General features: G+C 49.3%; 1 protein-coding gene across 11 annotated transcripts in view; it reads right to left on the reverse strand.

The window, feature by feature from the left end:
- Nucleotides 1–15171, reverse strand: part of MCPH1 (microcephalin 1) — a 194589-nt gene that overhangs the window by 176835 nt on the left and 2583 nt on the right. For all 11 annotated transcript variants that reach the window (XM_025049003.1, XM_025049005.1, XM_015591822.2 and 8 more), the window contains exon 3: nt 13341–13459. In XM_025049003.1, the coding sequence (XP_024904771.1) occupies nt 13341–13459 (119 nt within the window). The remainder of the gene's footprint in view (nt 1–13340; nt 13460–15171) is intronic.

Genomic DNA, 15171 nt, shown 5'->3' on the forward strand with positions numbered 1-15171 from the left:
ACTTCGTAAGAAACATAACCACACGCCGAGGCGACTCAGGCAGAGCAAGAACGAATCTTCTCCCTGCGAAGTCGTGAGCACGAAAGCGTCCGTGCTGGTTTCGCAATCACACCTCGAGCTGCAGAAGTGACAGCCGCGCTGCACGTGAGCGCTCTGGAGGACAACGAACGTGCGAGGGACACACGGAGCCACGCTCCAGGGCACGACACGCGCTGTGTCAGGACGCACGAGAACACGCGAGGACTTGGCAGGGACCCCGAGACGAGCGGCCGCGTCCCCACCACCTCCGTCGCAGCACTGTTAGGACTGCTGTTTATGACTGGTCTGGATGCTGGTCTCACTGCGCCCAGCTCACAAATGAAACCCCCTCGCTATGTGTACAGGGGAACCACAGTGCATACGGGGTTCACTGCCCTCCGCGGACCTCGGACTGTCTCCCCACGGATGCGGGGGACTGCTGCACCGTGTGACCTCTCATACGGGGAATCTAAAGTGTGTGTGCCTCTCTTTGCAGTAACAGGAAACTAAGAATCCTGACTCGATGGCACCATAAACCATGATAGAAAGCGAAGTTCGGAAGCTGAAATGACAGCAAGTGCGTTGGGACCTGTTTACACCTGGCGCGGTGACTCCTCCCGGTGAGTTCGTCAGGGGGCAGCCCCACACGCAGGCGTGATGCCGAGGATACGGAGAGATCCCCGTGAAGCGCAGACCCCCACACCGCGGTCCCGCGGGAGCACGTCCCTGCCTGGCTCGAGGCTCCCTCCCGCTCACCAGGTCTCAGCCACTGACACTCAGGGTCCTCAGACGCGAGGCATTCTCCCGTCCAGGACAACGCTCGCTCGTCTCCCGGTTCTCTGAACGACGGGCTCCTGCCCGCCTTTCCCTCCTCAGCTCAGATATCACGACTCCGAGAGGCACTGTAGCTCCCTCCCTGTTCCCTTTTAAAACCTGGTTCCTTCCTTAAAAACTAAGTCCCGTAAAGGCAGGTGATACGCCTGTCCAGGTACCACGCCTGGCAAAGCAAGCACTCAAAAAACGTTTTCTGAACAGGAAAATGTCATTATTGTAGGAAGACAAATGCTTCGACTTCCACTCGTAGACCATACACATGCACACGAAATTGCTCAAATTAAGACACAGAACTAAACATAAAAGCTGAAACCATAAACTCCTACAAGAAATGAAAAAAAAATCACAATTTTAAAGATATTCAGATAGGATATCAAAAACACAAAGCATAAAAGAAGAAAATGAAAAGTGAAAATCAAAAATGTGTACGCTTCGTAAAACGTAAAAAAATCAGACAAGTCCCAGACTCAGAGAAAATATTTATAAGACATACATCTGACCCCCCTAAATTGGTATGCACAACATACGAAAATTGCCTGAAACTCAATAAGACAAAACCCAATTTTTTAAAATGGGAAAAAGATTTACACCAAAGACAATACACGAGGAGTCACTAAGCACATTATCTGAGGCTCCGCACCAGCCGTGGGGAGAGACAGATGAATCCCAACGGGATCGAGCATGTGTGGCGTTTTATTGACAAAGTGACTGGGGAAGAATAACGGCGCTGAGACAACTGGTTTCCACACACCAAAAAAAAAGTGAAATTAAACCCCAACCTCATACCATACAAACACTCACTCAAAACGGACCACAGAGCTCAACTGTAAAATTAGATTAAAATACGGGAGTTAATCTTGTGATCTTAAATTTGGCAATGGTTTAAATGATACCTGTGCGATGGAATACTGTTCCATCAGAAAAAGAGAGGGAATTCTGACACGCATTACAATACACCCAGGCCGTGGAAGCGTCATGTTTAGAGAAAGCGCCAGCTACAACGGCCCCGCGCACGTCGCATGACTCCGCCTCCGTGACATGTCCAGGACCAGCAAACCTAGGGACAGAAGGCGGAGCAGCGGCGGCCTTAGACGCTGGACGGCAGGCACGGAGGGCGATGCAAAGCGTATGGGGCTCTGGCCCGAGGTCGTGAGAACATTTAAATCGCCTGTGGTGATGGCTACGCAGCTCTGGCGTCGCGTAGTCACCACCGGACTGTGCGCTTTACAGGGGTGAACTGCACGGAGCCTGAATTATATCTAAAAAAGCTGGTACCAAAAAATAAACCCGTGAGATACCACCCAAGCTGACGAGCACGGCCAACGTGAGGGAGACTGACAGGCTGCGGCATGGCGAAGACGCGCAGCTAACGGCAGCCTCAGGCCTGGCAGGAACGCAGGTGCACGCATCCACCTGGGGGGGCAACTGGGGTGACAGCCCTGGAGAAACGGAAACACACAGGGGCGCGAACATGACTGCGCACAGCAACCTTACTCGTAATAACCCCGTCTGAGCGTCACCCAAACGTGCGCCAACAGGGGACTGGGTAAACGGACTCGGTACAGCCACACAGCAGCGCATTACTCAGCTTTAACACGCACACACGTGTGTGTGTCAGCATGGCTCAACCTGGAAAACATCACGCCGAACACGAGAAGCCAGGCACGAAGAGCACCCAGAAGACTCTGTGGACGCGCGATCCCAGGACAGGCAAAGCTAATCCGGAGACAGGCGAGCGGCTGCCTCGTGGGGCGGAGGCAGGAGCTGCCTGCACAGGGACTCCGGGGCACATTCTGGAGTGATGAAGACGCTCTATATTTTGATTGTGGTGGTGACACGATTTGCACATTAGTCAAAACTCAGTGAACTGTACACTGAAAATGGGCACATGTGACTTTATATAATTACATTTTTATAAAGTTGGTTTGTCACCCAGGCCTGTAAAAAGCCTGTGGTTCAGGGGTGGGTAGGATACCAGGTCTGTGAAAGAGGTGAGGGACAGGAAGGATGACGAGAACACGGAGAGAAATGTTTCTCAAGAATGCCTCTCTTTGCAAAAGCTTCTTTACCAATTTTCACTTTGAGCAGAGCTCACCAGCTTCTCTTTATCCAAGCCGGCAGGGAAGGCACCTTTGAAAAGGGCTCTTCGGGTCTCGGCCGTTCCGTGACACCAGGTCCATTCCGTGTCTTACCTAAGAAGCCCTCTTTGACCTCTGTCACCTTCACCCACGGCCTCTTCAAAGGTAGCAGAGAGAGGTGACCCTCCAATGGGGGAGTCCCTTCAGCGAAGAAACAGAAGGTGACATCGCGGAGGGCTCCCTGGGTGACGCTGACTCGCCTGGCACGGCGAGGCCCCCAGCACGAGGTCGTGGGTGGGGTCACCATGGGCACAGAGCGACTGTGGAGCAGGGGCCTCACTGTCCGGGCTCAAATCCCTTCGCTCTTAAAAAATTCTGAGGATCTCAAAGCTGTTTTGTTATAACTCTGACTATTGTAACAGAAATTAAACTGAACAGTTTTTAAAGTGCATGTCTGTTCATGTACTTAACCCTTCTCGTGTTTAGAGCATTAATTTAACATCCCGTGTAGGAATGCTGTTATCTAGGATTTGACATGTTCAGCAATTGAGAATTATACTTTGTAAATGAAAAATCACTACTAAAAACGAAATGCTATAAACAGAATGATGTCATTTGTTTCCAAAGACTAGGCTAGAGAGATGCGAAGTGAGATATTTTGTAGCAAATGTTGGGGGTGAGATTAGGACTGAAATCTGCGCATTATCTCGGGGTAAACGCTGCAGCCACCAGTGCCTCAAGTATTCTCAAGGCAAATGGGAAATGGGTTAAAAGTAACAATAATAAACTCTATACATGTTAACACAAATAACAGCTTTTATGGAAAATAACCATACCTTCCGAGGCAGGTAGGGACGCTTATGCGCTGGTGGGCTTCCCAGAGCCCAAGACGGCGTCCACACGGGGTGCGTGTGCGCCCAGGCAGGGAGGGGGCGAGGACGGTGCCCGTGTGACGGTGTGGAGAGGAGGCCGTGAGGAGGGGTCTGCGCAGGGCAGGGCACATCCGTGGGGAGGTCACCTACCTACCTGAGTAGCCGCCCTGTAACACACCTGAGGCGGGGGTCGCAAACACGGAGGGGGCGAGGGCCAGGATGAGCCCCCTGAGTTTGGGCGGGAACCGCAGGTATCGGGGTCTCTGGGATTCACTATATCTGGATGGTCACAGAAATAAATGGAGATACGCGCACGTCACAAACTGTCCACAAGAGGGCGACGAGCAGGCCCAGCACCGGATTTCAGGTTCAACATGCTGCTTTCCACGAAAAGGAGCAGAGCTCCGTGGAGAGCAGGCTGAACCCAGGGCTGGGAAGAGAGGACAGGCGAGCCTCGTGACACTGCTGTGCCACAGAGAGAAGTGCTCAGAGGACGGGGAGCGTGAAGCCACCACAGAAGCCAACCTGAGCGGGCTTCCCCCGGCCAATCCAGGGCCGCGTGAGCATTAAAAGGCACAGCAATAGTAACAGGCTGTAAGCGATGAGTAAAGGCGGGAGTCGCACGCATACATGACAAGGGACAGCTGTTTAAGTGGTGTGAAGGTGCCTCCCCTTGAGCTACATTATCTGGGCTGGGGGTGGGGGGTGGGGGTGTTCGCTTTCCAGTGGGGAGCCCTGGTGCCCCGCAGCTCCGTGACCAGGGGAGCACCGTCACATAGAGAGGGGACACTAAGAACCTAGCAGCACTTACAGGACGTCCCTGTAAAGGCACAGATCTCAGGAAATTCCACGAGGCGACAGCAGACCACCCCAAGCCGGGGGACGGCACACATCACTGTCTGTGATCTCCCACGGGAGCCAGGGCACGAAGGCCACAGACGGACGGAGGAGGGCTCCAGAGGGAGGAAGACCGGGACGTGTCTCCACAGAGTGGGGCGTCTGCTACGGGACAGCTCGTGAGACTGGGCGGACCGCGCGCGGGCTGCTGGTGGGACGGTGTCGACACCGGCCCCGCGGGACGGCTGTGGGGCTTGCGTGAGGCATGCCAGTTCGCAGGAAGCGCGGCTGAGCGTGACGGGGCCCCAGGCAGCGACGCGCTCCAACGGGCGAAAACAGGCACCTGTGACCTGTGCTTCCATCTGTTAGTTTACGGTTGTTAAAAAATGTGCCTTTACGACCATGACAGAACTTACAGGTGACAGTCAAGCTGACCTTTACTCTCTTCACCTTTACTTCTTTCTCCTGCAGAATAAAAATGTCCAGCGTCCAAAGGAAAAGGCAGTTGCTGTTATACAGCTGTCTGTTCTTTAAAAAGAAAACTGAAATAACCCAACAAAATGGGATTCTAGTGACACCTAGTGACCTTTCGTATGTACTGTTTGTTTTCAGTGGAAAACCTGAGCAATGGCCTGGATAGGCAGTTAACAAAAGAATAGACACATGTCACACAAAATAAAGGTCAGCTTAGCTGTTACCTCTAAGTTCTGTTTAAGAAAGTTCAAGCTCACTAAAAATCAAGGAAACGAAATCAACTTTTTTTTACCTACAAAGTAGGAAAGATAAAAAAAAGCCTGGTAAATCACGGTATGACTAATGACTGGGGGAAACAGGTGTTCTTTTACGCTGCCAGGGAAGAATAAAAATTAGCACACTCTTCCCAGAAGATAATCTGACAGCATCTACCGTAAACTGAAACACGTAAGCCCTCCAAACGCCAAGGTCCACTTTTGGAATTTAAACCGACGCAAAGCCTTATATGCGCAAGAAAATAATGCACACAAAGGCTCGATCTCAGACTACATCTCATGAGGAAAAAAAAAAAAGAAATGAAAAACGCCATACTCGTTAGGTCAGTTACATAAAATATAGGTTATCTATTACACAAGGTCTATGTGCAAACGTGGAAGATGTTTTCCAATGTACTGTTGACTAAAAAGGTATGCATTCCATAAAAAAACAAAACCTATTCATATTGGTACATATATAAATGCAAATGCATATGTGTGCATTTCTTGTATGTTTAGAAAAAGTACCCGATTCTCAATGGCACATTTCCTCCAACTGAGGGGAGGGAAAATAAGATAGATGAGGAGAGGATTTTTCATTTTAAAAATAGAAACATGTTTAAGTACAAATACATTTAATTCCAAAGAAGGTGCACGTTTTCAAGATAGCAAAGAAAATCTAAAACTGAGTAATTGTTATAATTAAAATCTGATCACATTACAACAAACATTAATTAAAAAAAAACATCTGTATTAAACATGCAATTAAGTTCACTTCAAAGGGACCTTAAGAAATTGCCTTTGGGTAAATTTACACGTATTCTGGAGCTTCCATGAGCCCTAGAGAAACGAGGGCTAACGGGGCAGACACAGAAAGGGGGTAGGGAGGAAAGGGAATGAGGGGGCGGGCCAGCCAGAGAGAGCAAGGAGGCAGGACTCGGCAGAGCAGGCCTCAGGTGAGTACGGGAATGCCCGTCATCTTATATTTCTGTCTAAGCAGCTCCATTAACTTCAAACTTCCAGGAGACGTCGGTTTTTCTGTACCCTGCCCCTTCCACAGTCCTGCACAGTCTTTCACGTGTAGGTCAAGTCACTTCCTCTGAGAAATCTTCTGGAATCTCTAAACCAATGCTAAGTAAAGCCTCCTCTGTACATCCGTAGTCAGGACAGCCATTTACCCAGCACCTACTACGAGCCAGGAATGTGTTCAGATACTAAGTGGAAACACAACCATAAAACAAGACAAACACGGTGGCTGCATTTAGAGTTGACACTGTCACGGAAAGACCAAAACCCATGATTCCGCAGACAGACAGGCAGAGACAGAACGGGCGAAGAAACTAAGTCTGCACAGCACGAAAAGGAAGCAAGGAGCTGAGACAGTAACAAAGCGGGCTCTACTCCAGATCGGGGGACAGGGAAGGGGACCCACGTGAGGGAGTCGGGTGTGTGAAACGGGAAGGCCAGGAAAGCTCTAGGTGGCACACGCAGAGAAACAGCTGGCTGAGACCAGGACGGCTGGGTGACACAGGCGGGGACACAGGTGGGGAGCGGTGCAGCTGAGGCGCGAATGAGACAGATGAATCAGGCAGCTCAAAGCCAGGGGCCGCTAACTTTCCTGCAAAGGGCCGGAGGGTGCACTCTTCGTCTGTGGGACACGTGGTCACTGTCATATTACTCATTCCTGCAGGTGCGGCGCACAAGCAGTAGTGACCACACACATCGACGTGCGTGGCTGTTCCAGTAAAACTCATGGACGTGGAGATTGGATTTTACATCACTTCTCGTGTGTCGTGAAATATTCTTCTCATTTCTTCCCAATCTTTTAAAACTGTAAAAACCACTGCCAGCTCACGGGCCACGAAAAAAGCCACGGGGTGACGGGCTGGACTTGGTCTGCGGGCCGTAGTTCGCCGTTCCTGACTCGAGACCACTTAATTGTGAAACACTTTCTGTAAGACGAAGAACCTGATTTAAGGGATGTACTGACTAACATTCGAGAAACGAAACAGAAGGCAGACAGCAGGAGGCCACTGCGGGGACGAGGGGAGCTGACAGCTGTCTGCACCAGGCAGGGACGGCGGCGACGGAGACCCAGGGGAGATGTAGCTGCGGTGACACCGCGGGCCGGCTTGGCGGGCTGCACGAGGAGATGAGGGACAGGGAAGAAGGTGGCTGCGTGATTTTGAATCTCCCCTCGCACACGCTTGTGAAGGAACAAATACTCAAGGACATAGTGACCCACGCTTTCACCAACCGAAGACACACACCAGCGCCAACCTCAGACAGCCTACGAGGAGGAAAACAATCCCGATCCCAGCACAGCTGCGCGTCTGTGGAGGCGGGAAGAGAAGGCTTAAGACTCCACGGACGGTGGACGGTGGACGGTGGAGGACTCGGCCCCGGAGCGCTCCGAAGCCGGTGAACGAGCTCTCGGAGAGGAGTCCAGCGCTAAAGGCCAAACTGCAGGCGTGGCTCGCAGCGCCCCCGCGAGGACGGGCTGGGGGGTGGAGCGTGCGCAGCCCCGGAGGCGGCGGGCTCCGCGAAGCTCTGAATCGGAAGGGGGACCAAGCAGAAAGGAGAGCGGCAGCCCCGGAGCAAACAGCAGTGAAGGAAACGAAGGAACTAAGAGGAAAACCCTCAAGGATCCTACGGAAACAAGGCCGACGCCTCCCCTCCTCCTCCTCCGGCAAGGTCACCACGAAAGGACCATGCGGGGGAGAAAAACTGACGGAAGGGGACGCCCCGAAACCAGGGTCCCTCCCTATAAACTGAGTGGGAACGGAACAAAGCAGAATATGTCCATAAAAAACTATCTAAAATGAAGAAAACGCAACTCAAACCATCTCAGCTGAAGAACATCCCCTCTTCCCACCAAAAAAAAAAAAACAAAAAAACAAAGGCACAAAGCTGAAGATGAACGCAACACAACCCTCACACCTGAAGCGAACCCCGTCTAAGAAACGTCTGGGAAACATTCATCGGCCCATCCCTGGATCCATCCGTATGGGTGACGCACTTCTTGAACCATAAACATAAAAACATGAGAACCACAACAATAACAACAAAAAACAGGAAGACACGAAAATAAAAGCTGATGAAACTCGGGAAAGACAAAACCACGTCAGAGATGAAGACTACCTTATAACATGTCAAAAAATGCAGATTCAAATGAGAATTTAGTAAGGAATACTGAAGAAAAACGGGAAAAAAACAAAAATGAGATGAAGTCAAAAGAGTTAGTCAAAACTGCTGAAAATAAGTCAAGTAGAGGAGGCCCAACATACGGATGACTGAAGGCACCAAAACGAACAGACTAACGCTTCAAACTATAATCCAAGAAAATTCTACAGAAATATAGACCTGGATCTCTTAAAAGGCCAACCTAGACCTGAAATGATCAACTGAATTTGAGACATTAAAATAAAGCCATTAGACTTTGAAAAGAAAAAAAAAAATCTTTGCGTCCACAAGCAGAAAAACCAAATAATTTATAAGAGGGAAAGCATCAGACCAGCACCAGATGCTTCAAGACACACTAGGTTCCAGCTGTGTTCAGTCCTAACAAACCAAACCTCCACCAGAAAAATACACTGTAAAGCTTTAAGCCATACGCTCTGATAATCCGAAAAACAAACAAAAACCTCCACTACCTTTGGAAGATGGAAAACGAATAGGTGAATTTTAAAAGGAAACGAAATACCTGTGGTTTTCCCTCATTTCCTGGGTCTGCACCCTGAGGCAAATCAGTGACACCTCCGTGGGAGGGGCCGGGATGGGCAGCTCAAAGCCCAAGGGAAGAAAGACCAAGGGAACTAGAGGGAGCAGCCCAGGGCCCCAGAGAACGAGGCGAGGGTGCCGGAAATGAAAAGGACAGGGAAGAGGGGCCTCAGGTTGAGCAGAGAAGCTGCAGTCCCCGGCCGAGGCCTGACGCACCCTGCGGCTGGGGCTGAAGGAGCTGAAGCATCTATGCGGACGCCCAGCACAGGATTACAAACCGGCTAACTGCTGAAATGAAACCATCGATATACTCTTTGGGGCAATATAAAAAAACCCAGTCTATGTAAACATTTACAAGGTCCAAAATAGAGCCCTAAGTTATCTGTCCTATGAAGAACCAAGAAAATGTGACACATTCTCGAGAAAAAAACAACTAACAGATGCCAACGCCAATATGAAATTATCAGACACGGAGATTAAAGGAATTACTGTAACTATACTCCACGAAGAAATGGAAAATACACTTGTAAATAAAGATGCCAAAAGCCAAGACAGGAAATCTCAACTGAAAAACAATACACACAGACATACAGTTAAACATGTTATAAATGAAAACTGCCTGAAACGAATTTACTAAATGAACTTAATGACAGAACAGAGTTGATGGAGTCAATGAACTTGAAAAAAAAGATCAATGAGATGAGAAAAAAAAAAGAGAGACTGAAAAATAATACAAACCAGGGCATCAGAGACAAGCGGGAAAATTTCGAAGGCTGCGTTACACAGGAGGGGCTGGCCCACAGCCAGATTTTAGAATAAAGCTTTATTGCAGCAGAGCCACACCCAGTCGTTTGCTTATTCTCTAGGGCTCCCTTCACACAAGAGTTTAGTTAAATAAAGACTACGTGGCCCACAAAGCCTAAAATATTCACTATTTGTCCCTTTACAGAAAAACTTTGCCAGTCCCTGTTATGCAGCTAATTAGAGCACGAGAGAGACAGAGAGAGAACATGGGAAGGAAAAACTATTTAAAGAAATAATGGCCAATAACTAATAGTTTATACATTCAAAAAGCTCAGTGAAATCCACACAGAATAAATTTAATAGCACTTAAACTTCTGAAAAACAAAGATAAGGAGAAAAACTTGAAAGAAGTCAGAGACAAAGGACACTTACAATGGAGAAATGACCTGAACGGTGACGGCGTCTCATGAGACCAGGGGACAGGAGGCTGAGAGAACCATCAGCCTGGAGCTGCACATCCACTGAAAATATTATTCACAGACGATGATGAAATGAGGACATTTTCAGATAAAGAAAAACTAAGGAAATTTGTTGTCATCGGATTAAACAACTCCACAGTAACATGGGGACTTCGACGCCCCATCCAATGATGGACATAACTAAACAGAGCACGTTAAGAAAGTATAAACCGACTACTGCAGACCCGACAGGACAGTGTGTGTAGGACGCGCCTTCCACCTGCCAGCACAGAACAGTCTCCTCGAGCGCGCTTGCAACGTTCTCCCGGGCGGGACCAATGTCAGGGCATGAAACCAGCCTCAATCACTTTAAAAGGACTGAAATAATAATAAAAAAGTTTTCTGACCACAGCAGAATAAAATCAGATATCAAAAATGGAATGAAGTTTGGAAAACTCACAACATGGAGGAATTAAACAAGAATCTCCTAAATGACCAATGGGTTAAACAAACTGAAAAGAAATTAGAAAATCTTTTGAAATAAATGAAAACAAAACACAACAGCAAACCTTACGAGAAGCGCTGAGCAATGTCGAGAAGGAAGTCAGTCTCTGGGGAGCTGTGTCGCGGTCCCTCCAGGTTTGCAGACGCCCAGTGGGCACTGCGGTTCGGGACTGCGGAACCGGGAACCACTTCAAGGCCCACCCGCCCGGGAGGGGGCTTGTGAAGAGCCGGACCCGGGTTTGACTCCATTTCCTCGGCCTGCCCTCCGTAACCTACACTTCCAGCATCGGACTCTCCGAACGGCCTCCTCTTTCTAAACACAGCCCCCGGTAAAACCCCAACACCCCAACTCCCCTAAGATCTGCTGCCTGAATCCGTCAGCCTTCCGTCATCTCGCCCCTCTCCCCGCTGGCTCTGGGTTCACGGTCCTTCAGGTCCTTCACTGTGGCTGCCTCGCATTTCCCCAGCTCCCTGGGGGAGGGAGGGGTGCCTGGCGAAACCTAACCGTAGTTAAACCCAACACGACCCTCAGCCTCCTTCCCGCTGCAGCTGCGGGATGAACAATGGGCCTGCTCCTCTGGCCTGTGTTCAACTCACAGCCGCCCCGAACCCAGCCGCGAGTCTTGCCCAGTCGTCCTTTCAGGACATCTCCCTGATCCGTCACTCTTGCCCCTTCCTGGACACCGATTTCACGTGTTCTCTTCAAAGCTCCTGCACCTTTTCCCACTCATTCTCAGACAATAGATAACCTTTCACTTCTCCTCGGTAAGAAAGCAGAATCACAGAAGAATGTCCCCAAGTCCTGATGCCCCGTCTACTCAAGCAGCAACTGTCCCCTGCACTCTGCACTCTCCGTCTCCAGGCAGTGATCCATCCCTGATCCTATATAACCCATGGCCTACAGAGGGTAACCCCTCTAGCTGGCGTCTGCTAGACCAGTCCCACAGCCCCCAAGCCGCTTGCGTGAGAAATGGACTTGCACGTGCGGATCTCTCCCCTAGCCTCTGCATCACAAAACTTCCCTCCACCCATCAGCATAGAGATGCTGTCGCTTCTCCATCTCAAACGACCCTCCCCACTGCACATCCCCCCACCAGGTACTGCTCCCGACCTCCGTCCCTCATCAGGGCTCAACAGCCCCAACTGCTACTTGACCTCTCCAGTCCCACGAATCCACTGTAACTGCAGGTGGAGACCCCAGAGACCCCGCCCCACCGATCCCAGTGCCAACCTCAGACTGGCCTGCACGCAGTCCCTTTGCCACAGGTGATCATCGCCTGCCCTTGGAAGCTCTACTCACCTGCCATCTAGAACACCACCCTCACTGGGGTCCGCCCTCCATCTCCCACACCGGGGCGCCCAACCCGGACCCTCTTCCCTCCCCACCCACCTATGCCCTCTAGGAGGGCGAGTCCAGATTCCAGGCTCTAAGTAATAGCTGTAGACTGAGTGCGCCCACGTTCTACCTCCAGCCTCGCCCAGGAGCTCCACACTCACACATCCAACCGCCTGCCACCTGGCGCCTCCACGTGGGTGCCTGACACACGCCCCACGAGCACATCCGGGGGACTCCTCCTCCCCCTGAGCCTGGTCCTCCGAAGCCTTCCCCATCTCGGGGATGGCAAACCCACCTTTCCAGTCCTGGAGCCAAAGCCACACATCACCCCTGACGCCCCCTTTCTGCACTCACATCCAAACCCGCAGGAGGGCGAGTCTGGCAGGCTGTCCTAGACACGTCCTGAACCCAAACGCTGGCGACCACACTGCGGCCAGCCTGGGTCACTGACAGCCTCCCGACGTGCTCCCGCTCCCACACCCGCTCCCACACCCGCTCCCGCACACTTCCCTTCTGCCTCGCCCCACCATCATCTGACTCCCCACTACCCTTCTGACCTCAACCTCCTGCTAAGCTTCCCCCTGAACACTCTTGCCCTGGGCTCAGGTGTGTCCCCCCAAATTCACAAGAAGCCCTAATCCCCAGAGCCTCAAAAACATGGCTGTATTTGGAGATGGGGCCTTCAAAGAGAAAATTAAGGTTAAATGAGGTCATACGGGTGGGCCCTAATCCAATAGGACTGGTGTCTTTACAACAGGAGATTAGGACAGACACACTCAGAGAGACCAGGTTAAGACACAGAGATAAGACAGCCAGCCATCTGCAAGCCTAGGAGAGGCCTAGGAGGAACCAACCTGCCAACGTGGTTTTGCCTGTTGTTTACGCCCCAGGATGTGGCGCATTGTTACTGGCAGCCCCAGCCACTAAAACAATCTGCCTGGTCACACTCACTCTTACTGTTCCCTGAACACACCAAGCACAGGCGCCTCGGGGCCTGCGTGCTCACCTCTCCTCCCAGGAGGCAGGACTAGGGATCACACTTTACTCATTTTTCAGCTGCGGACACTGAGGCTTGAGGATGTTAAATGACTTGCCAGGTAAGAGGCACAGAAAAGGCAAATCGAATGTTACCTGGTTCTGTGATCCGTGCAAAACATGTCGCATACTTCACCAATACGACATGCTTACAGACACATAAGAGAAGGACTTACTTGTCGACCCAGAGCACCGAAACAAGCTTCACGCCTTTCTTCTGCGCTTTGTCCCACGTGCTCTGGTACCCGTCTTTGAACACCACGTGGGTCACTTGTTTGTTAAAAGTTTTTGAAACCTTTAGACAAAGCACAGAAAACAAAACGTGAATGATTACTGTGTGCACACAGTTTCACAAAGTGATCTGAGTTACTTGTTTGTTAAAAGTTTTTGAAACCTGTAAAGTGCAGAAAACAAAATGTAAATTACTATTAGCAGTTTCATAAAGTATAAGCAAGTGCCACTCATGGAGTATGCAAAACAAGCAACAAAATATTAGCAAACTGTATCAACCTATAAAAAAGATAACACATCCCCACCACTTAAGTTAATTCCAGGACTACAAAGTTGGTTAACATTAAAAAAAAAAATCAATAATTATTCACATTAACAAAGTCAAAGAGAAAAACCATGATTATCTCAATACACGAGCAAAACACATTTCATAAAATTTAAAAGTTTATTCATGAGGAAAATTCTCAGTAAGTTAGGATTTCACAGTTGGTACAAAACTGTAATCAGGGGAAATGCTAAAAAGGCTTTTCCCTCGAGAAGAGACACCAGACCTGGACGTCCACCTAATGTCTGTCCACTCTACTCCGCTGGCCCTAGCTGGTAAAGCCCACTGAGAAAAAGAAATGAAAGGTGTTAGAGATAGAAAAAAATAAAACTGTCCTGGGCACACATGATTCACTTGCATACGTTTTTAAAATCCTAAAAATACCACAGAATTCATAAATGAGTTGGTAAGTTCTGTGATCACAAAGTGGATAAGCAAAAACTATTTCCATATGCCAGCAGCAGTTAGAAAATGGAATTTTAAAGATACCATTCATAGTAGCATCAAAAATGACCACAGAAAATTATAAAACATTATTCAAACAAATTTAAAAAACCAAAATCAACAAAGGCATATATCATGTCACGGGTTGGAAGATTCAATGTTGTAAAAATGTCAGTTCTCTCCATACTGATCTATTGTTATCCATCCAATCCCAATCAAAATCTCCAAAAAAAGGTGGTAAACTGACAAACATTCTAAAATTCATTTGAAGAACAAAGGAGACTGATGAAAATTTATTATAAAGAGCAATTAAGGTAGGGTGGTTTGTCATGAGAGAACACGTGTATACTGACACCTACGGTCACCTGCCTGATGACAAAGGTAGTGTGGAGCTTGGTTAAAGGACAGTCTTTTCAATAAATGGTGCTGAGCAAAATGAACACTCACACGGAAAAAAATGAAACTATTTCATACCATATCTGCAAATCAATTCCAGACATACTGTAAATCCAAATGGGAAGGCAAAATGATAAAGCTTCCTGAAAATAACAGAGGAGAAAGTCTTCATAACCTTGGTGTGGGAATACGTTTTTAAATGAGACACACAAAAAACCTCACCATAGAGGGAGAAACTATGTCATATCCTCTCCCAAATCCACTGCCCACACAGACACCTGAACTCCCTGACGGCTATGTCATACAGCAGCGCTCACCATCTCCGTTATCGAGACACCAGCAAGAAGGTGCAAAGGAGCCAGAGCGACGAGATATTGCAATTCAAATGACTGACAAAGCGGTCACCGAGAAAATGCCGAGAACGCTTACAAATCAAGGAGGAAAAAAAACCCAATGGAAACATGAACCGAGACCAGAACAAGCTCCTCAAGATAAACGGAGGAAAATGAGCGGGAAAACGCACTCAGTCCACAGTGACACGCCACCAGGAACGCACCAGGAACGGCTGAAAGTGAAGGCTGACGAAGCCACCACGACAGCAGAACGTGGCC

Source organism: Pteropus alecto, unplaced genomic scaffold (genome assembly GCF_000325575.1).
Source record: "Pteropus alecto unplaced genomic scaffold, ASM32557v1 scaffold35, whole genome shotgun sequence".
Lineage (NCBI taxonomy): Eukaryota > Metazoa > Chordata > Mammalia > Chiroptera > Pteropodidae > Pteropus > Pteropus alecto.